At 40.3% G+C, this 23281-nt stretch overlaps 1 protein-coding gene across 4 annotated transcripts in view; it reads left to right on the top strand.

Annotated features, from left to right (window-relative positions):
* Positions 1–23281, top strand: part of ADGRA3 (adhesion G protein-coupled receptor A3) — a 116533-nt gene that overhangs the window by 11599 nt on the left and 81653 nt on the right. For all 4 annotated transcript variants that reach the window (XM_032633239.1, XM_032633238.1, XM_032633240.1 and 1 more), the window contains exon 2: positions 20239–20310. In XM_032633239.1, coding sequence (XP_032489130.1) covers positions 20239–20310 — 72 coding nt within the window. The remainder of the gene's footprint in view (positions 1–20238; positions 20311–23281) is intronic.

Here is a 23281-nt window from a genome sequence, read left to right as displayed (position 1 = left end):
AATGCATAGTATGTGATTGTGAGTTAAATTCATTCCCTATATGAAGACATTTCTGAATTAAAATAAATAGTTCCAGGTATGTGACCTAGCTTCCCCTAGAATGTCAGTTCCATCGAGGTCAGCGAGACTGTTTTGCTCCTTCCTGCAACTGTAGCACCTAGAACAGTGGTAGGCTTTTAATTGGCATTTCTGTGATGGCCTCATGTTGTGAGCCGGGTAGAAAGCAGGTTGTAAATTGTGTTGAGGATGACACTTCAGTCTAAACCCTCCTGAGATTTAAATGAAGGAAACTTAAAGCAGGCTTTGGAGATGTAACTGTAATACAGATTCTGTAATGCAGTTGTTAAACTTTTCTTTCTTTAAGACGGCTTGAATCTAAGTCTAATTAAATTGATTCATTTCCCATCAAGATAAGACTTAAAAGCAATTCTTTGTTTCAAGTGCAATTCTTCCCAACTCTTTTCTCATGAAAAGGCAAAGAGAAATTGACTAGGGGTGTATTCATCTCTAGTACTGTGTTTTAAGACAGATGGGCTTTCTGTTAGATTATTTGTTTTAACCTTTGATTTGTTTGTTTTAAACAAGACCAAGTGTGATCTCTCCCTTTCTAGCGAAGATTTGATGAGAATCCTAAGTCTTTCGGATACCATGTGACTTGCAGTCCACCCTGGCAATCAGTGCTAGGCTGACTCCTCCGTTCCTTGTGACCGCATCCTACCTCACGTTTGCTTGCATTGCTGCAGGTGTCATACTGTTTGGAATGATTTATTTACAGTTCCCGCTCTCTTACCAGATTGTGAACTCTTTTTTTTAAAAAACTGAAGTATAATTGATTTAGTTTCAGATATACAACATAGTGATTCAATATTTTTATAACTTTAAATGGAGTATAATCTGTAACGAAATCGTGTCTATATTTCTCTGTGCTGTACAATCTATCTTTGTTGCTTATTTAATACATTGTAGTTTGTATCTCTTAATACCATTCCCCTGTATTGCCCCTCTCCCCATTCCTTCTCCCCATTGGTAACCACTAGTTTGTTCTCTGTATCTGAAAGTCTGTTTTTGTTTTGTTATATCCATCCCTTTGTTTTATTTTTTAGATTCCACATATAAGTGGTAACATAGAGTATTTGTCTTTCTCTGACTTATTTCTCTTAGCGTAGTACTCTGTAGGTCCATCCACATTGTTGCAAAGGGCAGAATTCCATTCTTTTTTATGGCTTAGTAATGTTCCATTGTATACATATACCACGTTTTCTTTATCCATTCAACTGTCAGTGGACACTTAGGTTGCTTCCATATCTTGGCAATTGTAAATAATGCTGCTATGAACATTAGGGTGCAAATTAGCGTTTTCATTTTCTTCAGATGTATACTCAGCAGTGGAATTTCTGGATCATATGGTAGTTCTGTTTTTCATTTTTTGAGGAACCTCCATGTTGTTTTCCATAGTGGCCGCACCAGATTGTGAACTCTTGATGGTGATGTTTATCTCTGTATTCTCAGTGTCTATCACATAAACACGCAGTGAGTCTTTGTCTAAAGAAGTATCATTTTCCCCACTATTTTTTTCCTCAGGTAGGATTAGGGGAAGAATCTTACATTATTTTTAACACAAGATGATGCATCTGTCGTAGATAAGCTCGAGAGTCTTCAAAGCGGAATACCCTACCTACAAGGTCAAGGCTTAAACTCCCACTCTGCCTTCGATAGTGAAAAGTGCTTCTCTTTTGCCCAGATTATTTCATTTTCTTCCTCCCCTTTTCTTGATCTGTTTCCCTCCTACTTCTTGAGAAACTATCACTTATCTTTTCAGTTTCTCTCCTAGTTTGTGATGTTTCTCCTTGGCATACATAGCCTCTGTTTAAAAAAAAAACCCCAAAACAAACAAAAAAACTCCCCTCCCCCAAACCACCCTTGTAGCAGCACCATGTTGGAGTAGTTACTCTTCTTCCTTCACAATTAACCTTCTTGAAAGGGAGGCATGAATCCATCCCTGCAGTACCTTACCTTTTATTTGTTTCAGTCCATTGTTGTCTAGTTTCTGCACTGTGCCTTGCCTGGAATCTGCTTAGATTCAAAGATCTTTCATTCCTCCACTGCGTGTGTATAATCTTCTTCTGGTCACCACATCTGTTACCATGATCACTTAATTATTGAATTTCAGCAATTTGACATGGTTTGGGCTCAGAAGCTCCTATGGGGAAATGGCTAGCTTGGTTGCGTGGTTTCCTGCCAAGATGGGCCACAAAGAGCAGTACCTCCTTAGGGGATGGTGTGCTTTTGAAGGCAAAGCCCTAGGGAGTGGGTGTCATCTACTCTGAACCATGATAAGTAGAGATTGTCTACTTGAGATTATGGCCTACTTAGAGAACCCTAGTTAAGTGTCTGCTGTGACTTGATTTTTCAGGGCTCCTTGCTGGAAGAAAAAAAAATGTCTTCGAGTTCTTCCCTCAGGGATAAAGTTGAAAAACTTGCCTATCAGTTTAGCTAGAACAGCTTAGCAACCACAGACTGGGGCCGTGATGTAAGAACTTTGTCAGACTTTCCCTTTTTAAGCTTTGTTATTTAGCCTTTCCATCATTTTTCATTTTAGTGTTTATAGAACTTTAAAAATCGGAGATGTCCTGTTACCGCATGGAGCAGAGATGAGGGGGGATTATGGAGACCTCCTATACTAAATCTGAGTACGTCCAGAGTGAGAGTAGATGGTGACAGCTTGTAAATGGAAAGTGTTTATTTTTCTGTTGGAAGGTTGATAGTAAAGCCAATGTGAAGATCCTTCTTATTCTTTCAAGAGTGTGGGATTGGGCTTCCCTGGTGGCGCAGTGGTTGAGAGTCCACCTGCCGATGCAGGGGCACAGGTTCGTGCCCCGGTCCGGGAAGATCCTACATGCCGCGGAGCGGCTGGGCCCTTGAGCCATGGCCGCTGAGCCTGCGCGTCCGGAGCTGTGCTCCGTAACGGGAGAGGCCGCAACAGTGAGAGGCCTGCGTACCGCAAAAAAAAAAAAAAAAAAGAGTGTGGGATTTCAGGAAACTTCTTAGCTTCCTGTTGAAATTAAATTTGGTAGACCTGCTGTTTTTATTTCTACTTCTGTTGAAACCTTAAAGCATCCATGATTGAGTTAGCTAATGTAGGTGGTTAAAAACTTCTAATGCTAGTTCGACTTTCTCCCAAATCCGGTTTGGTAGTTATCTTAAACTACTGTAAGTAGTGCAAACTAAGGTGTCTAAAGCGCCTTGGCCTCCAGAACTTTATGTAGTTGACCCTTGAACAACATGGATTTGAACTGTGTGGTTACACTTATATGAGTGGAAGTTTTTCAGGCGTTCAGTGCTATAGTACTGCACTATCTGAGGTGGGTTGAATCCGTAGTTATGGAGGAACCGTGTATAGTGAGAGCTGACTATAGGTTATTATTCAGATTTTCCACTGAGTGGAGGGTTGCTGCCCTCACCTCCATGTTTTTCAAGGGTCCACTATGTGTCAGTGCCCTGAGCTGATTTACAAGTTCTAATGACTGCCAACATTGCGATGTTTATCGTGTGCCGTGTACTGTGCCACGTGCCCCACATACACATCCCAGCTGGTAAAACAATCTCATAAGGTTGGCATTGTTCCTATTTTTTCAGGTGTGCCAACTGAGCGTGGACAGGTAAATTGATCGTCTCAAGTTACACACCTTTTCGGCTTCTGGCCTAGGACTGTGGCCTTTAGGCCTGTAATTCTCACTATTGTTCTGTTCATAAAAGTCACAGACAACCTAAATGCTCATGTTGGCAGTAGGGTTGGAGAATAAGCGTTAGTAGAACAAAAGATACGCGGGAACTTGTTTACTTTGAACCATTGCCTTAGAGCTGGCTGACTGATGGGAAAACAAAGTAACTAGTACTTACTGTGTCCTAGTAACTGAAGGAAAGAAATCTAACATCTCATTTGCTATCATCAGGAGGTTGTGGGAATGATCAGAGTGTCCTACTTAGGACTGCAGTGTAGTATTATTGATTATTAAATAGTCCTCTTACCTGCATTCTTGAGATTGAAAATGTTATCCTGGTGTAATAAATGACCTATCTCAAATATAGCTGCCCTATTAAGATGAAAGGAATACTCACATCATAGCGGGTAGTTGCATTTTTGGTGGGTCTCCGTGGGAAGTGAAAAGAATGCATAACACTTTTTTTAGGGAACGCTCACAACTACCTGTCACAGTTATGCCTGGGTAAGCAGGGAACTGGCACGCCTATCCCATATTTGATAAAGATGACCAGAAAGCAGGATACAGAGGAAATAGCAACGAGACTGAATGGATACGGGGCCTTACGTTAGCTTTGCTACCAAGTAGAATGGTGACCCTTAGCACATCATAATTTTTTGGCTCTCACTTTCCTGAAGAGGAAAATGAGGTTTTGAACTAGATTATCTTTAAGGCTCTTTAACTGCTGAAATTCAAGATTACTGTGATATTTTAAAATAATCCACAGAGTTCATGTGCACATTGAATGAAGCTCAAATTATGTCTTAGAAGGAATTCATTTCATTATAATAGTAACCAAGTGCAGGGATGTTTTCTTGGCCACATGTCTTTTCTCACCACTCTAGGCTGATTGCCCCTCACTCACTGAGTGAGACCTGCCCTCGTTCCCTGGGGCTGATCCCAATATTGGGACCTTGTGCTTTCATCCTATTAACTGTTTTTTTTTTTTTTTTTTTTTTTAATGTTTTTTGGTCCCTGAGTTCCTGAGTTAGATCTGAACCCTTGCTGAGCGCTAGCACTGAACTCTGGTTGTCTCTTTGCAGGTCCCCGTTCTTTCCTGTTATAGGAATATAGATTATTAAACCTCAGTTCAGTGAGTCCACCAGCCTGCTCATCTGAGTTTCTGAGTATCAAAGGAATGTACAAGTTGTCCATAAAGTTCAGAAACGTATACTTTTTTTTTTTTTAGCAAAGTGAAGATGCCTTTTTTGACTTTATACACACAGACACGCATGTATTTTTCCTTTATTTTCGGACTGTATGGATGTCCTACAGGTTCTGTATCACATGATTATTTCTTTTGCCTGCATGTCCCCCCGCCCCCACCTTACTGCTTTGCCCGTATTACCACATGTTTATTACACATCTTTTGACGCCAGTGTTCTGGCTGATTCTCTTTCACAGCACTTCCTTGTTGACTCTGTACACAGAACTCACTCTCAGTGGGCAGGTCAGTTCCTGGTCACGATCCCCCCACCAGTTATAAAAAGTACACTGAGGTCATAATTGTCTATGATAGAGTTTCTGCAATAGAACCAGTATGGCAAGTAGATTTCTTGAATGACAGCACCTGTGAATTGGGAGCAGCCATTAGGAGTGTTGCCTGAGCTTATCAGGAAAGTGCCAGGACTGACTCCTGATCTGGCATGGGACAGGGATGTGGCACACGTGCCCTTATTTGCCAATGGCCCTGGAAGCCTAAAACTCTGTTAATGACGGGATTAATTGTTTGGTTTTATAATCTTAGGGTCATATGGATTTTTGTACATATCAGGGTTCTTCCCTGTTTGATATAGTTTCAAAAGCTACCTTAAAAGCGTGGCTCTAAATTTACAAAGGTCTCAGGAGATTTCTTCCCAGTAGAATTATTTAGACTCTATGCTTAGTAGTAAGCACTGTCCTTGTCAGAAATGATGATTTCACGCCTTGGTAATAGTTTCCAAAATGTGCTCTCTGAGTATATTCTAATAGAGACTGGCACCTGGCATTTGGACCAGCTGCCTAAGAATTTTTGGAAGATTGTATTGGAAAATGCTGGTTCCCATGTATTAAGAACCTCCTACAAATTAGGAAGAAAAGACCAATGATCCATTAGAAACATGGGCCAATAATAATAGGTAATGTTTGCTGGGTGTGCCAGATCTTGTTGTAAGTGTTTGAAGGGTTGTGTTGTATTAGTTAATTCTCGTACTTAATGAGGTTATTATTATTATGATCCCTCTTTTGTGCCTCAGCAAGTGGGGCATAGAAGCTCATTAATTTCCCCAGGGTCACCCAGGCAGTATGTGGTGAAACCAGGCTTTGAGCTGAGGCAGTCTGACTTGAGAGCTCATACTTAAAATTAGTGTGTTATAATGGTCAAAGGACAGTTGCAGACCTTCACAGGAAGGGAACACAAATTTACAATGGGAAGTGGAAATTAAAATTACGAGGTACCACTTTTCACCACTGAGATTCAAGCGTGACCCTGGCAAGAATACTTCCCACGTAATGTGTGTAGTCACATCCCTCCTTCCCTCCACCTCATTCATTAATTTAGGGCCTCATTCATTAATTTAGGAGCATCCCCACTATTGGTACCCAGGTTCTCTGCAGCTAGCGTTCACCCTGAGCAGAGGACCCGCTGACTCCGTGCCTGGGCTTCTGACTGCAGAACTGTGTGCTACTAAGTAGGTGTTGATTTAAAGCAGTCTGTGGTAATTTGTTATGCAGCAAAAGAAATCTAGTACAGAGAAGTTATCTCTGTTTAAAAGGATTTTCTCCTCCCTGTCTGCCCTTTGAATTTTTTTTTAACAGCAGAGATCAGAAATGTTTCCCTTAATCATTCCGTACTTCAGCAACATTTAAACTCTGTATTCTCTTTGAATCATCATATATCCTTCTTGTAGCACTTCACACTGAGATTCATGTGTCATATTAGTCTGAGGTTTATTTTTGTGTCCTTAAATTAATGATGCTCCCAGCACACAGTAGATGTTCAAATGTACTCTCAGTGCGTAGTAGGTTCATCGTGAATTTCAGATTAAAAATCAGACTTGAAATCCTAGAAAAAACTCATTCTGGTCCCAGGAGAAAGCTCTTTATTTGATTAAAATGCCAAATAAACTTGCTTTTATTATATTCATAAATATTAAGTGCCCAGTGTTCTTTATGATGTTACAGACACCTTGAAAAATGGGCTCCCTTTTCTCATTGAGCTGATGTGTTCCTAAGATAAAATGAAGTGTTATTTAATAAACAGTTTTTCATTTTTAGGCATTTTGGAAAGAATAGCTACTATGGCATAAAAAACCTTTTAGTTTTTATTAATTAACCAAATGCTATTTGATTACATGCGAACTTATGGCTTAATGAGAAAGCAGAAAAATAGATTATGTCCTTTTTAGTTATAAAACTACTGAATAAAGACTTTGAAATAATTATAGGAAAAAACAAGCCTTAAAAAAATGTTAGGTCTTTGATAGAAATGCCTTTTAATAACTTGAAAGGTTATTTAATGAACCATTTGAGTCGTTAAGGGTGACCCTATGCCCAGGTTGACACCTGTTGTCTTGGTGTAGTTATTAATGCGAATGTAAACATCAGGTGTCTGGTGATAAGTTACATTGTGACCCTATAATAGTATGTTAGCTGGTGATACCTTTGACTTGCTGTCTACTTTTAAAAAATTGCTCACCTTGCAGAGATTGAAGGTGACAGTACTATTGCTTACAGCTTCACGAAGGCAGGCTTAGTCTACTGAACTCTCCCCCACTTCAACAAATCCATGCATCACTGGGTAGAGCAAGTAAGAGCTTTAAAATTTGCTCAGGTGAATTTTGTTGTTTAATAGTCACCAGGCCAGGGGACAGAACCACAACTTCCTGCCAGCAGGCCCCCATCCAACTCCCTTGTTTTGCCTTTGGCGGTTGGATGCTGGACCAGGATGGCTGTGGCACTGGCAAATGGGTGTGCTCAGCGACACCTGATTGTTTTACAGGGAACCTGGAGTTTTACGTTTGGTTGACATATGAAGCATTGCTTTCACAGGTACCCATGTGATTAAAAATCATCATTCTGGGGCTTCCCTGGTGGTGCAGTGGCTGGGAGTCTGCCTGCCGATGCGGGGGACACGGGTTCGTGCCCCGGTCCGGGAGGATCCCACATGCCGCGGAGCAGCTGGGCCTGTGAGCCATGGCCGCTGAGCCTGCGCGTCCGGAGCCTGTGCTCCGCAGCGGGAGAGACCGTAACGGTGATAGGCCCACGTACCGCAAAAAAAAAAAAATCATTCTGTTAAGTGAAAGGTGGTTGAGATTTTTCTCTGGGTTTTGGCAACTTCGTAAAGGGAAAGGCTAGCCTCCCTGTGTGACCGCACGGGATTGGCTAGGCAGCAAGCCTGACCCCAGGCATTCAGCATCCGGAGAGGATGCAGGAGAGGAAGGAGCCCTCCACTCTTAGGAAGTGACTCTTTTACAACCCCGTCAGTGGATATGCATTGAACAACGCTTGTTTACTTTTTCTCATTTCCTCCCAAAATTCTGTTGAAAATGACAGAAGTAGTATAAAAATATGAGCAAACCCATAACTAATGGGGCTGAAAACTGAGAAAGGTGCCGCAGTGCTCCAGAAGCTCTGAGGACGCTATGGAATAAATAAAACAGATGGGATCAGATTGATGGCGAAACTGCACAGGGAAGGTACTTACAACCCAAAAGAGACAAAAGCAGGAATAACTAGACAAATGAATATTCTTAACAGGATCTTGGAAGATTCCCAAGAATTGAAACTCTAGGGAGTGGCAGCAGAAGTGGGTGAGCAGAGTGCTCTGCCAGGAATTCATAGCCCTGAAACAGCTGCTCCAGCTCTGCTCTCATTGAGTTTGACTCAGAGGGCTTGGTGGTAGGGTTTGCCTCTGCAACAAAGCCCTTTAGCTGAGTTTTAAATAAGCTGGGAGATTTGACAAGGCAGAATACCAATGGGTGACTGTAGCTGGAAGTTGAAGTTTACGTCGGGGACCTCAGGTTTCTTTTGTTCCTTCCAAGGATATGAGGCTTCTGTGCCTTGAAATAAAGGCATTTTGCTCACCTCCCTTTCCTACCCATTCCCCATTCTTTTCAAGTGCGCTCAAGAAACCCTGTGCAGCGAGGAATACACATCAGCCCGGACCCCCATTTGTAAAGATGAGCAAGCAACCGCGTGTCATCAGGCATGTGATCAACAGCATGATTAAGGAAAAGTTAATAAAGGAAACTTCTGATTCCTAGTCTCAGATCCAGGAGAAGGGCAATCTATAAAGCAGGAGTTGGTGTGGGAAAGGAGCTGTTGAGAAAAGGAGGCTGTCTGAGAAGTTAACTGTGAGATTGTAATGTTAGAACGTGCTGGCTGGGGGCAGTAAATGGGCCCAAGAGCAAAATGGGAACCACTTCAGGCTGAGAAAATTAGCGGTCGGGAAAAGTCAGCTGAGGATTTATTTCAAAATTGAAAGCAGAAGGTTTAAGAATTATGAAGCAGAATTGAGAGATGTGAAGGATGGGTCTACGAGACATAGTATCCAACCAACTTAAGGAACAGACGAAGAGGGAAAAAGCAGCCGGTAGATGCCATCAGCAGTCAGATGGCAAACAGCTTTTCAGTGAGGGAGCTGGTTCCTCTGTAAGTGTCGATTTCTTTTTCCCACACCATGAAATGCCACTGCTTCAATATTTAAGTGGACACCCCGCCTTCTCATTCAGAGGTCCTCGGAATCACTTGACCATTCTTGTTAGGTATAGTGTCATTTTAACACAAAGCTTTTTACACTGTTCATTTGAAAATAATTTCAAACTCTACATGAAAGTTAAAAGAATAATAATTGTAGAATCCTCATATATTTTATATCCAGATTTGCCAGATTTTTCTATTAATAACACTTTACCCCTGTATCAGTTCCTTTTTCTTTCTACGTAGGTATGGTAAATGTATTTTAAGACATTTGATAACCTGATGCATATCTTAACCCACTGAGCTTTTTATAAAAGTGATCTTGACTTTTTCTTTTGCATCTTTAGTCTTGGCAATATGGTTTGTCTGTCTATAAAGAATATTAGGGTTTTGTTTGTCCTTTTTACTTGGTTAATATAACAAGCTCCTCCCTCCCCCTTTTAATCATGTTTCACTGGGAGTTAAACTGCTTCCCTTATAAATTAGCTGGCGGCTTATGAGAGACATCAGCTGCTTGAGTGATACTTCTCCATGACTCATGAATGAATCCCACCCGTCTTTCCTAAATGTTAAATTCTGGGAGATTTACTCTGTTGCCTTTAATTATGCTGACTGTCATATAATATTCAGTCTTCTATTACACAACTTTTTATTTCAGTGCTGTATCATAGTCAAATCTTAATGTATGAACATTAAGCTATAATTAAGGATCCAGACTTCACATTTCAGCCACGGTTTGTGTATTTGCCAGTAGTGACAACTTTTCCTAGTAGCTGGACATTTCTTTTGGTATCCATTTTAAGATGGTTCTAATTTTAGAAGGGTTCAAATGTGGAAAAAAGTATCTTGGGACAACTTTTATTGCAATATTAAAAGAAGAAAACTAGACATATTCTGGTAGATTTTTTTGACCTCCCTCCACTCCCATTGTTTTCCCGTAAGTCTCCGAGAAGGAATGAGCTTGGGACTGAGATTTCTATGTCTCATCTTTACAGCTGCATGCCCGGACATTGTAGATACTGTATCATTAATTCCTTATAGAGGGACATTTGAACACCGAACATTAAACCCAGCTGTATTTTTATTTCTTTCATTTATTGAACAGATATTGTGGGCATCTTATCAGTTGGATCCTCTGGGAAGTGCATGCCAGAGTGGGGTTAGAAGAATAAGATGTTTACACGGGGAAATAACTATGGGAAAAAAGGGAGATGAAGCAGAAGTGGGTATGGAACACCTCTGGATTGAGATGCAGGGCTAACCCCTGTGAAAGGAGAGGGGGAAGGAAGGACAGTTGGGTGGAGCAGACTACCGTGCAGCTATGGGAAAGTCTTGGCCAGCCCAGCAGGGCTGGACTGCTGGGGAGTCTGTACTGGCCAGGAACAGAGAACCTACTTATCACTGCTGTGCTCAGTCCTGGGCTGGCGTTGCCTGCAAAGTGGGTGGCCTCTGCTTGGAAACTGAGGCAGATTCTCTGGACAGTTGCAGCCGGAAGTGGTCAGCTGCCTGCTCTCCTGTGCAGGGTCTCTCTGGAAGGGAGATCTGAGTAGCGCACCTCCCTAGCCCCACAAGCCACTTACCTATCAGGCACTGTTTGAATCTTCAGTCTGCTACTTGGTCTGAATATGAACCTGGGCAAGTTGCCTAACTTGCAAATTTTTGTTGTTACTGTTTTGGAAAAAAAGAATAGTATCGGTTTCATAGTGTTCTTGTGAGGAGTGAATGAGTGTGTATCCACACAAAGAAGAAAGGATGCTCAACATCACTAATCATTAGAGAAATGCAAATCAAAACTACAGTGAGGTATCACCTCACACCAGTCAGAATGGCCATCATCAAAAAATCTACAAGCAATAAATGCTGGAGAGGGTGTGGAGAAAAGGGAACCCTCTTGCACTGTTGGTGGGAATGTAAATTGATACAGCCACTATGGAAAACAGTATGGAGGTTCTTTAAAAAACTAAAAATGGAACTACCATATGACCCAGCAATCCCACTACCGGGCATATACCCAGAGAAAACCATAATTCAATGAGTCGTGTACCGCAGTGTTCATTGCAGCTCTATTTACAATAGCTAGGACATGGAAGCAACCTCAGCGTCCATCGACAGATGAATGATAAAGAAGATGTGGCACATATATACAATGGAATATTACTCAGCCATAAAAAGAAACGAAATTGAATTATTTGTAGTGAGGTGGATGGACCTAGAGTCTGTCATACAGAGTGAAGTAAGTCAGAGAGAGAAAAACAAATAAATACCGTATGCTAACACACACGTACATATATATATATATAGAATCTAAAAAAAAAAGTTCTGATGAACCTAGGGGCAGGACAGGAGTAAAGACACAGATGTGAAGAATGGACTTGAGGACACGGTGAGGGGGAAGGGTAAGCTGGAACGAAATGAGAGAATAGCACTGACATATATACACTACCATATGTAAAATAGATGGCTAGTGGGAAGCAGCTGCGTAGCACAGGGAGATCAGCTCAGTGCTTTGTGACCACCTAGAAGGGTGGGATAGGGAGGGTGGGAGGGAGACTCAAAAGGGAGGGGATATGGAGATATATGTATACATGTAGCTGATTCACTTTGTTATACAGCAGTAACTAACACAACATTGTAAAGCAATTATACTCCAATAAAGATGTTAAAAAAAAAAAAGAATGGCTGCATGATAGAATCTCTCAAACGTCCACCATTATGATTTTTGTGTGTGTGTGTGTGGGGATGTGGTGACAGTCAAGTTGGAAAAGATCCCTACGCTTTATGAGTTTTTACCTTGTTGTGGGAGACATGGTAAATAGGCAAATATCTGAAGAGTAATTTCCAATAATGAAAAGTGCTGTTAAAACAAGGTGATATGGGCTTCCCTGGTGGCTCACTGATTAAGAATCCGCCTGCCAGTGCAGGGGACACGGGTTCGATCTGTGGTCCAGGAAGATTCCCCATGTCGTGGAGCAACTAAGCCCGTGTGCCACAACTTCTGAGCCTGTGCTCTAGAGCCTGCGAGCCACAACTACTGAAGCCTGTGTGCCTAGAGCCCGAAATCTGCAACAAGAGAAGCCACCACAATGAGAAGCCCGTGCGCAGCAACGAAGACCCAATGCAGCCATAAACAAATAAATTTATTTTTAAAAAATGGTATGACGATATGACAGTGAGGGCAAAACATTTTTTGACACACAGGGACTGAAGCATAACACCCAGAATTTTTTCTGCAGGAATGAATGAATGGATGAATGAATGCATCCAATTAACAGAAGGACACAATGGTGAACAAACTGATAATACTGGGGACAAAATGTAATTGCTGATGGCATGCGGAAATAAATGTGATTTTAAAATAAAGATTATTCAAATCGATGGAGAGTTTTGAAATCCAGTAGATACTCTTATTTTTACTTGCTAGGACGGATTAATTTAGAAATCAGCATGATTTTAATTTGCCTGAAAACAGAATAAGCCGAGACAGAGTACACTAAAACAGGAGTTGGCAAACTTTTTCTGTAAAGGGCCAGATAGTAAATATTTTAGACTTCCCTGGCCAGACAGCCTCTGTTGGCACTGCTCAAGTCTGACATCATAACATCAAAGCCGCTGTAGACAATATGTGAACAAATGGGCATGTTTGTGTTCCAATAAAACTTTAAGAACATTGAAATTTGAGTTTCATAGATTTTTTTCATTTATCATAAAATATTATTCTTTTGGTTTTCTTTCAACCATTAAAAACATAAAAACCATTTTTAGAGCCCATGGGCTGTCAAGCAGACAGGTGGTGGGTTGGATTTGGCTGCCCCCAAGAGAACGTGGGGAGTAACCGGTTTTCATTAGTGGGATAAATGAAGCAAAGCATTAAACATTTACTTTTGAGGAGGTAACATTTATGATTTTAACTTATCACAGTTGGCCCTAAATGTTTAGGCTGTGTGCCCGTTGAGGTTAGTGACTCAGAAGTGTAGCCTAGCCATATTGCCTCTTTTTCTTGTTCTTGATCAAGATGTAGCGGTAACAGGTGTTATTCTACATGATAAGTCTGGTACAGAATCCATTTGTATTATTATTTGAGCAAATCAGAAATGTCAAGGGATGGTAACTTTTAATATGTAAATGTATGCCCTCAGTCTTCAGTATGTCTCTGGTCTTTCTATATTGAATACCTAAAGAGCTTCCCAGCCTCACATTCTGCATGGTATCCATTTAATGGATAACTTAACCCAGTCCCATATTCCTGGGACCAACTTAAATAGCCAGTAATTAGCTTTTATAGTGCAATGAATAATTTTGTTATCTAAATATATAACTGATATATAACATATGTACTGTATTTTGCACATGTGTAAGTATGTCTTTAGGGTAAATTTCCAAAAGGAATAAATGAATCAAATATTATATATGCATTTGTGTCTTTGCCCTTCATAGTGATTTTACTGATTTATAGCAAAATATGAGTGGCTGTTTCCCTCCGAATATAAAATGTGTTATCACATCTTTCCCTATTCGGATAAGTGATTTATGCTGTCTTATTTTAGTTATTTACATTTCTCTTGTGATTGAGGTTGTATATCCCTTCATATGATTATGATCCATTAGTGTTTATTTATTTATTTATTTTTTTTGGTGGTACGCAGGCCTCTAACTGTTGTGGCCTCTCGCGTTGTGGAGCACAGGCTCCGGACGTGCAGGCTCAGCGGCCGTGGCCCACGGGCCCAGCCACTCCGTGGCATGTGGGATCTTCCCGGACCAGGGCACGAACCTGTGTCCCCTGCATCGGCAGGCGGACTCTCAACCACTGCACCACCAGGGAAGCCCCATTAGTGTTTAGTTTTATTGAACTATCTTTTCATGGCCTTTGCTAGATTTTCTGTTGGGAATTTTTTCTTTTTAAAGAGCTCTTTATATATTTGGGAAATTAGTCCTTTGTCTTTCATAGTAGATGTAAATATTGTTTATATTGTAACATTAAAAATGTCAAAAAGAAGGTTTTTTTAATGGTCATTTTTTAAATACTTTATTATTTTTTGGCTGTGTCATGTCTTAGTTGCGGCATGTGGGATCTTTCGTTGTGGTGCTCAGGCTTCTCTTTAGTTGTGGTGTGTGGGTTTTCTCTCTCTAGTTGTGGCGTGTGGGCTTAGTTGCCCTGCGGCAGGTAGGAGCTTAGTTCCCCAACCAGTGATTGAACCCGCGTCCCCTGCATTGGAAGGCGGATTCTTTACCATTGGACCACCAGGGAAGTCCCAAAAAAGAAGTTTTAAAAATATACTACATTTAAAAACATAGTTCCACTTGCACCTTTCCTTAGTTCTGGAAAATCTTTGGTTATTATGCTTGTAAATCTACCTGCCTTCCATTTTCTTTTTTTTTTTCCTCTCTTTCTGAGACTGCCCTTGTTTTCACATGACCCTCTGTGTCCTCTTCCCTTCTCTTCTGGGACACTTGTCATTGGCTTTAGGGCCCACCCTAATCCAGGACAATCTCATCTCTTGACAATCTCAAACCCTTAACTTCCATTGCAAACAGCCTTTTTCTAATTAAGGTCACATTTACAGGTTCTGGAGGGATGTATCGTTGAGGAACACCATTCAACCCACTCTGATGACCCTATTTGATTATTTATCTGTTTTTTTTTCCTTCAGGAAATTATATTGCCTTTAAGAATTATATTCCTAACGTTTACTCTGAATATTTAATGCTCTTGAAATATATTTTCATTTCCTCTCAAAAGGAAAATTATTCTGTGTCTACTGCCATACAGGGTGTGGATCCTGTGAACAGCATTCCATTCTGGGAGCTGGAATAGCATGCAACTGAGAAATTGTAATGCTTAATTTTTATTTCTTTCTGCTCCATAAAGTTTTGATTTTTTTAAAAAACATGTCTGCATTTAAGTCTTACTCCTTTTTTCATGTTTCAGCATACATGATATACTGAACTAACTTGTTTCTGTGTCAAATGGTAGCAATGGACAACAAACTCTTCTTGTGTTTAAATTCAAGAGGTGTTGTCTATAGATAATGTGGTGATAACATCATTAGTATAGAACAGAAATGGGTATGTATAATAAGCTTTATAACTCTGGTCAAGTTTTATATTTTTCATTTAGTTACCTCCTAGAAAGTTTGAAATTTCAAAGATGTCAGCAAAAATATTGAGTATGAATAGGTTTTAGGTTTATGTGTTACGTGATATTATGCATTTGCTAGTTCCGCGGTCCCTCCGTCTCAAAATTGAGTGTAAAAGCTGTCTGAAGAGTAGATTTATTCACACCGATCCTGTTTTCTTGCACAAGATCCTTTAACACATCAAGTAATATGTAGACTGAATATATTGAAACTATTTTTAAGGTTACAGTTATAAATTTTTAAGTGTGATGAAATGTCTTCCCTTTTACTCTCAATAAAATCTATCATTAATTCTGCTAAAGCCTTTATGACTGAGCAAATGACAGTCCTTTTGCTGAAGCAATACTGAATCTAAGTGAGTATAATTCAGTTACCACCCTGGCAGTTTTTCCCAAGCTACTTCTATGTGTGGGTTTCATTCTTCATTCAGAAACAGGATAGCAATGGCACTGAGCTTGGTAGATTGTGTTGTTTTCCTTTGTTTCCTTACTTTTGGTTTATTGGTTGTAAATTCTCAGTCACCATCAAGTTCGACAGCTTTGCTCATTACAACATGAATAATTATAGAAAATTAAAAGAAGCTAGAAGGAGCTTGGTGATCATTCTGGTCTAATCTTTTCTCTCTTAAAATTGATGAAATGAAGTCTACCTAGAAAAGTGAAGTGACTTGTCACAGATGGAATCATTTATTACTTGTGAGGTCTCAGTTAAAACCTTGGGCTCTAGATATCAACACTATTGTTCTTTGCACCACTGCCTTTTAAGTTGCAAATAGTCACTACATAAATCTTATTTTTTTTTTTTTGCGGTATGCGGGCCCCTCACTGTTGTGTCCTCTCCCGTTGCGGAGCACAGGCTCCGGATGCGCAGGCTCAGCGGCCATGGCTCACGGGCCTAAGCTGCTCCGTGGCATGTGGGATCTTCCCGGACTGGGGCACGAACCCGTGTCCCCTGCATCGGCAGGTGGACTCTCAACCACTGCGCCACCAGGGAAGCCCCATAAATCTTTTTGGAATTAAATAAGAAATGCGAGTCTTAAATCTCAAAGCACAAATAAAGTATTCCTTACTTCAGTGTTTATTTCTAAGATATAATTATACTCAAAATTCAGTCAATTTCAAGCTGTACTTGGTAATTAAGATTCTTAGGTTTATCATCAGAAAGTATATTTTAAAAATAAGAATTATTCTAGATATTTCAAAAGATACTGCAAGATTATAAAGAATAAAAGAGAAGTAGAAACCTCATCACTAAGATAGTGATCATTATGATGTATTTCTTCCGAGTCTTTTTTTTGTCTCTGCATTCTTTTCAATCAATGATATCAGTTTTGTTTTCTGCTTTTTAACTGATTGTAAACAATTTCCTTTTTATTAACTTTCCTTTAAAAGTATCATTTTTTAATGGATGTATAACATTTTGTTGCTTGGTGTACCATCATTTAACTACTCCTCTTACACAAACTGAACTCTTTGGTAGTTTCCAATTTTTGTCTGTTATAAATCATGTCTGAATAAGGTCATTGAATATATTTTTTGTCAGATTTGGTAACTTGTTAGCTTAGGATCAGTGCCTATTTAGGAAAGCAAGCCTGGTGGCTCTTGCGTCTGGACTGCTAGGCAGCTGGAGAAATATTGTTCCAGTGACCTTGTGGCCACGTCCAAGTCCAAGTTTGCTTTTGCCCGTGCCTACCACCTTACTTGAAATAACCTTTTGTAATTTTGGTTAGAGAAAATGGTGTTTTAATTGGCTTTTTTTGAATTTTGTTTTAAGATTACATATGCTTAGTTAAAATGAACAAAGTCTTATAGTTCATGCTCTTGGTCTTTTTAATGTGAAAATTGCCCAAAGGTGTAAGAATGGAATATTAAGCTTTATATTGGCACCTAAATTCTGTCTTTGCTGATTGAGTATGTAGAGTTCACATTCCAACTTGCATTTCTGAATGTGATTATGATGTTCATTTCTTTTTTGCTAAGTGTAAATTCCTTGAGGATACGAATCATTTTCACTTGCATTTAAAAAAATTTTTATTGGAGCATAGTTGATTTATAATGTTGTGTTAGCTTCAGGTGTACAACAAAGTGAATCAGTTATACATATACATATATCCACTCTTTTTTAGATTCTTTGCCCATATAGGCCATTACAGAGTATTGGGTAGAGTTCCCTGTGCTGTACAGTAGGTCCTTATTAGTTATCTATTTTATATATAGTAGTGTGTATATTGTCAATCCCAATCTCCCAATTTATCCCTCCCCCCTTCCCCCCAACCCGGCATGTTTTTGATCACCATCCTTGCTTTAGTAACAGCTTGGAGAGAGAAAATACTACATAGTAATGTACTTTGATTGCCAGATACATCTTGATTTCAGAAACATTAAAATGAGGGAAGATGTGTGTCTTAGAACCAAGGAAATAGAACCTTAAACTTAATACTCACTGAGTATGTTAGGCATTTTCTGCTTTCCTTCTAGAGTTATATGAGGTAGATACTGTTCTTCCCATTTATGAATGAGGAATTCTGTTACAGAGAAATGTAGTGACTTGCCCAAGACTAGTGTAATTTGAAAGTGATAGAGCTGGCCTTCAAGCACAAGTACGCTTGACTTTAGAAGCCCCTAATCATCTCACCAAAATGCCGTGAAATGTTAACCTGCATGAGGGGGATTAAAAAAAAGAAATTCTACTTAAAGCCAAAGAAAATCAGTCAAATGGCTGATTTTGCTTGTTTTCATACACATAGTGGATTTTTTTTTAAAAGAAAGATGAGAGTAGACAATGAAAATGAATACCTGAAATCTTACGGCCCAGGGGTGTTCTCTGTTAACATTTGTTTATACGGTGTTGCACCGTCCCAGGTGGGGGGCAGCACTCAGCCTGTACGCAGTGTGAGGGTGCCCCTGAAGTTGCAACACTGTGTGGGATGGAGAATTTTCTGCTGAAATGCCAGTAAGAGTGGCTCTTGACCAACGTTGGTGTATATTGAAGAATGTGGGGTTTGGAGTGGAGCGTGCCGGGGTTCACATCTGCCTCTGCCTCCGCTAGTGTGATCTTGGGCCATTAATTTAACTTTGCTATGCCTTGGTTTTTTCATTTACCTTATCTGGGTGTCATTCCCCCAAGTAAGGTAGCTTTTGCATTTTCTCCTGTATGGAAATTACGTACATACGAACGAGTTCTGTTCCTAGAGTGCGTTGGTAAGTCCAGTTTGTCCTTAAGTCCAACAGAGTTAGCCTAGGTACCCAGCTAACACAATTGGCTCTACAGTACTGTACTGTAATAGATTTATAATACTTTTCACACAAATAATACATAAAAAACAAACACAAAAAATAAAACATTTTTAATCTTACAGCAGAGTACCTTGAAAAGTACAGTAGTACAGTACAATAGCTGGCATACAGGGCTGGCATCGAGTGAACAGGCAAGAAGAGTTACTGACTGGAGGAGGGGGAGGAGGTGGGAGATCATAGAGCTGAAGGATCATCAGTAATAGGAGATGGAGGGCAAGCGGCAATTTCACTCACGCCTGACGTTGACAGCACAGGTTCTGGTTCCTTGCTGGATTCAATTCTATCTACCCTCTTGAAAAAACGATCCAGTGCTGTCTGGATAGTAGGTCTTTTTTTCTCTTCATAGATGACATGGTAGCACTGGATTGCATTCTGAATGGCTGCTGCAACCTTCGTGTACCGTTCTATGATCGGGTCCTGTGCCTCAAAAACTAGCAGTGTCTCCTGAAGTAAAGAAAATCTCCATGCCATTTCCTGTGTCGTAAATCTCTTCAGTTACTTCTTCTTCCTCTTGTCTCTCTTAGTCCTTTCTCTGGGCTTCCAATTCCATCAGGTCTTCATTAAAAGCACAACCACTTGTGCAACACATGGGCGCATCTTTGAAAGTTCACAACTTGAAGGTTCGTACGTAGCGGACTTACTGTGTTGGCATCCAAGCTGCAAAAGGAGCGTAGTTACAAAGCCTTGAGAGGAAGCAAGGTCATGTACACATTGCCTGCTCTTAGGCAAGTCCTGCCAACTAGGACTTCTTTTAAATCTTTTTTTGTTTCCAGTTCATTTTTTTTAAGAGCATCGTCCTAATACATGAGATTTAGTATTGTAATATAGCTACCTGTGTCTGTGCGTGTGTGCAAAAAGCATATTTTCACACAATACAGATTTGTATATGGTTAAGTTACAAGTAATATTCAGCATTATTGAAATGGTATCTAGAAGATACTGTATTTCTTTTAAAGTCAGTATTTTGTAGAGCACTTGTTCTGCATTTTTCTGTTGTTTCCAGTTTTTAAGTATTCAACTTATGTAAGTTGATTAATTATGTAAATGTACGTGGCATTCTTTATTTTTATTCTGAACTTAAGGGCTATTTTGTGTTGACTTCTCTCCCTTTTTATTTCAAAATTTTTGGTTCAGTGTGACAGGAACAATTTAAGATGTGACAAGATGTGCAAGTTAGCTATTTTGGGTCGTTTCTCAGAGAAAGAAGCTCCTTTTTTTTGTCAGGCATCTCAAAAGTTCTTTGGGTAATAAATGACTTCTTAGAATTCCTCATATTTAGATTTAAACCTAACAAGCTAAATTACTTTGATATTGATGGTGTACATATATTAGGCAACTTACCTTTTTTTTTTTTTTTGTCATTTTTAGGATTCTGAGTAACAATAAAATATCCGAGCTGAAGAATGGCTCATTTTCTGGGTTAAGTCTCCTTGAAAGATTGTGAGTATTCTTTTATTATCATCTCTTATTGGTATTTTATTCACTGTACTTTCATTGTAAGTCTGTTACTAAACTCTCAACTTTTCAAAATAAAAATTGAGTTTTCCCAATATTTTATTATAAAACATCTCAGAATTGCATTTTAAAAAACAATTCATTAAAGCACAGAAGTGCAAACTTGCTGTAAAGGGCCAGATATTAAATAATTTAGGCTTTGTGGGCCATATGGTCTCTGTCACAGTGACCCAGTTATGCCAGTATCTTGAGAATGCATACACGAATCAATGTGGATGTGACTTTATTTACAAAACAGGCCATGCATGATAGTGGCTTTTAAAGCCTCAATGCTATTTTGAAATTCTGTCATAATGTTTATGCCTTATAAGATAGTCCAGTAGAATCAAAAAAAAAAAAAAAAAACACATCCGGGAGAAGTACTTTTGGATAAACTTTGACTGTCTTATTCAGCCGTCTTTGAATGTGATAATTCTGTTTTGTTTAATGATGAGGTCTAGTTTTGCTTCTGATAAGATGTGTGACAAGTAGCACTTAGTTTTTTGCCTTGGTGAGTTTTTAATGGATTAAAAATGGATATTTAATTGCTTGTGCGCTGAATGCTATTCTAGGATCAAGTTTCAAATTCGCATATTACTCATACACTTAGGATAACATTTCCGATACATCAGGGAGCCAGTCACAGTGAGCATCTCCATTTCTGTTGGATAACAGACTTTCCTCATTTTCTTAGTTCTCTTTGCTTCACTTTTTCTCCTTCTGTGAGCCTTTCCTTGACTGTTTTACTTAGTGTCTTCTGCCACAGTTGAATCCCACAGGACTTTATTGCTTTGATCACAGATGTGTTATTTAAGCATGTAACATCCAGAGTTCTTCATCCTTTTATGTAGGTCTGTCCTTTTCATTAAGATCAAACATCTTTAAATTAGGCTTTATATATATATGTGTGTGTGTGTGTGCATTTACATATATAGCAATGCACTCATGTATGCATACGTGTACATATAAACATGGGTATGTATACACATGTGCGTACACACACACCTGTAAAATGATCTCGGCACAGCAGTGCTTAATTCTCAGATTTTCTTTTTTTTTCTGTTTTCATTCAAGCCCTCCTGTTCTGTTCCACATAGTCCATGTGCTTCAGAGGATGCTGGCTGCACCTCATTTCTAGGCCTTATCTTGATAGGAGAGTCCACACACATTCCATGGTCACTGGTTCAGGAATGGGCATTTGACCCAATCTAACTGAGTTGAGGTTTGCTTGGGGCTTTGGGGAGAGGAATTTCCTCACTTTCATCAGAAAAGATGCTTGTACTTCTGGTACAGAAGCCACCGTGCTGCGGGCTTTGGGCCGGAGCCGACACACTGAGGAGTGTGGGGTAGGGCCCATCAGGGTGAGCGTAGGGGAGCTGGCGGGACCTCGCCGAAGTATGACTCCCTCTGGACTGTTAGAGTTGAATGAGGCAGCCTGTTCCTGTTTGGTTTTCTGTTCCTTGCAAGAAGAGTCATTGTGCCTGACAGATACCCTTAGCATGTAGCACATTGTCAGGCCTTGAGTAGGTGCTCAGAATGATGGCAGGGTCAGTGCGGTTTGCCCTTTCCAAGGAAGGATGACAGGCACTCCTAGGTGATAAGTGGTGTCTGTTGTGTTTAGAAACACAAGTTACTTTTGGCACCAGGATTGCTGTGGTGGTTCATGTACATCCGAAGTGTGGACAGCATAGCTAAAGTTCTGTGCTATGGTGTGAATTACCATCCTTTCTACATTTATTTTTTAATTTCCTTTGTCTTTGGCCTTATTTTTAGCCATTTGTTGAAAATAAATCCCTGTACCTGTTAGAAACATTAGATTGCCAGCAACATATTAGATGATATTAAAATGTTGCTAATTGTTTTCAGCCAGGGGGCTGTTTATACCAGAATCCCAGAACACCATCTCTCTTATATAGGGCCAGAGAGAAACACACACACATGTGTACAGCTATGCATGTATATATGTACATATATGTATATACATGTACATATACGTGTATGTATATACACACATACACACACACTGGGGGACTTTGAAAGACTGTTACATTGATGGGGGCTTCAACCTGAAATCCCAGTGATGACTCTGGGACTGGGCTTCCTCTGTCTGGGATCATCTTTACCTAAGCATGCCCTATGCTTGGCATTTTCTATGTACACTTCCAAGCCTAGGCCTGAACCTTGGCCTTAACCACTGCCACGGAGGAGGGTCGCGCATGCCTGGGGGGGATGGCTGCTTCTCACACTGTCTTTGCAGGAGAGCCGCCCACTTGAGACAGAAGGGGACAGGGATGGTAGAGCTAGGCTCCGACTGCAGTCTTGGAAGACTTGGCCCTGAGAAGGAAGGAGAGGGGCAAGCGTCCCAGAGGAAGCACCCCACCCACAGGGCCTTCCTCTGTGGGCACGAGCCGGGTGGTGCTCCTTCCTCCTCCACGTTCCTCCTGGGACCAGAGGCTGCAAAGGGCCCCGCGGCCTCTCGTGGAAATGCCCCTGGCCTTTGTTTCACTTGATTTCCAGAGCACAAGGTAGACCAAAGAGAGCCCTTAGCCAGTTGCTTGACCCTTTTGTGGGAGTTCACTACCCAAGGCTGGTTGCCGGCTTCTAGACCTTCCCTAGCGCTGCCCCATTATTCCACCTGGGCTTGGAAGTAGGGTGTTGGTGCAGGGGCCTCGGAGAGGAAGGTGTGGGAGAGGACTGGGGGCTTTCCTTCCCCTAGGGCACAGCACCATCTTTTGTATTTATAGTTTCTACCATGTTGCTGCTTTCTGATTTGGTTTGCTAATTTTAAAGCCTCTCTAAGTTTAGTACTTTCCATACCAACTCCTTGAACAATCTCTTCATTCATACTTTCTGCTGTTTCCATAATGCTTCTCATTTTCCCTCTCTGCCTGGTTACCTAGCTTTCTAACCTGCTCTG

Source organism: Phocoena sinus, chromosome 5, assembly GCF_008692025.1.
Source record: "Phocoena sinus isolate mPhoSin1 chromosome 5, mPhoSin1.pri, whole genome shotgun sequence".
Classification (NCBI taxonomy): Eukaryota; Metazoa; Chordata; class Mammalia; order Artiodactyla; family Phocoenidae; genus Phocoena; species Phocoena sinus.
The sequence above is the reverse complement of the archived record's forward strand: the minus strand, read 5'-3'. Positions and strand labels throughout refer to the sequence as shown.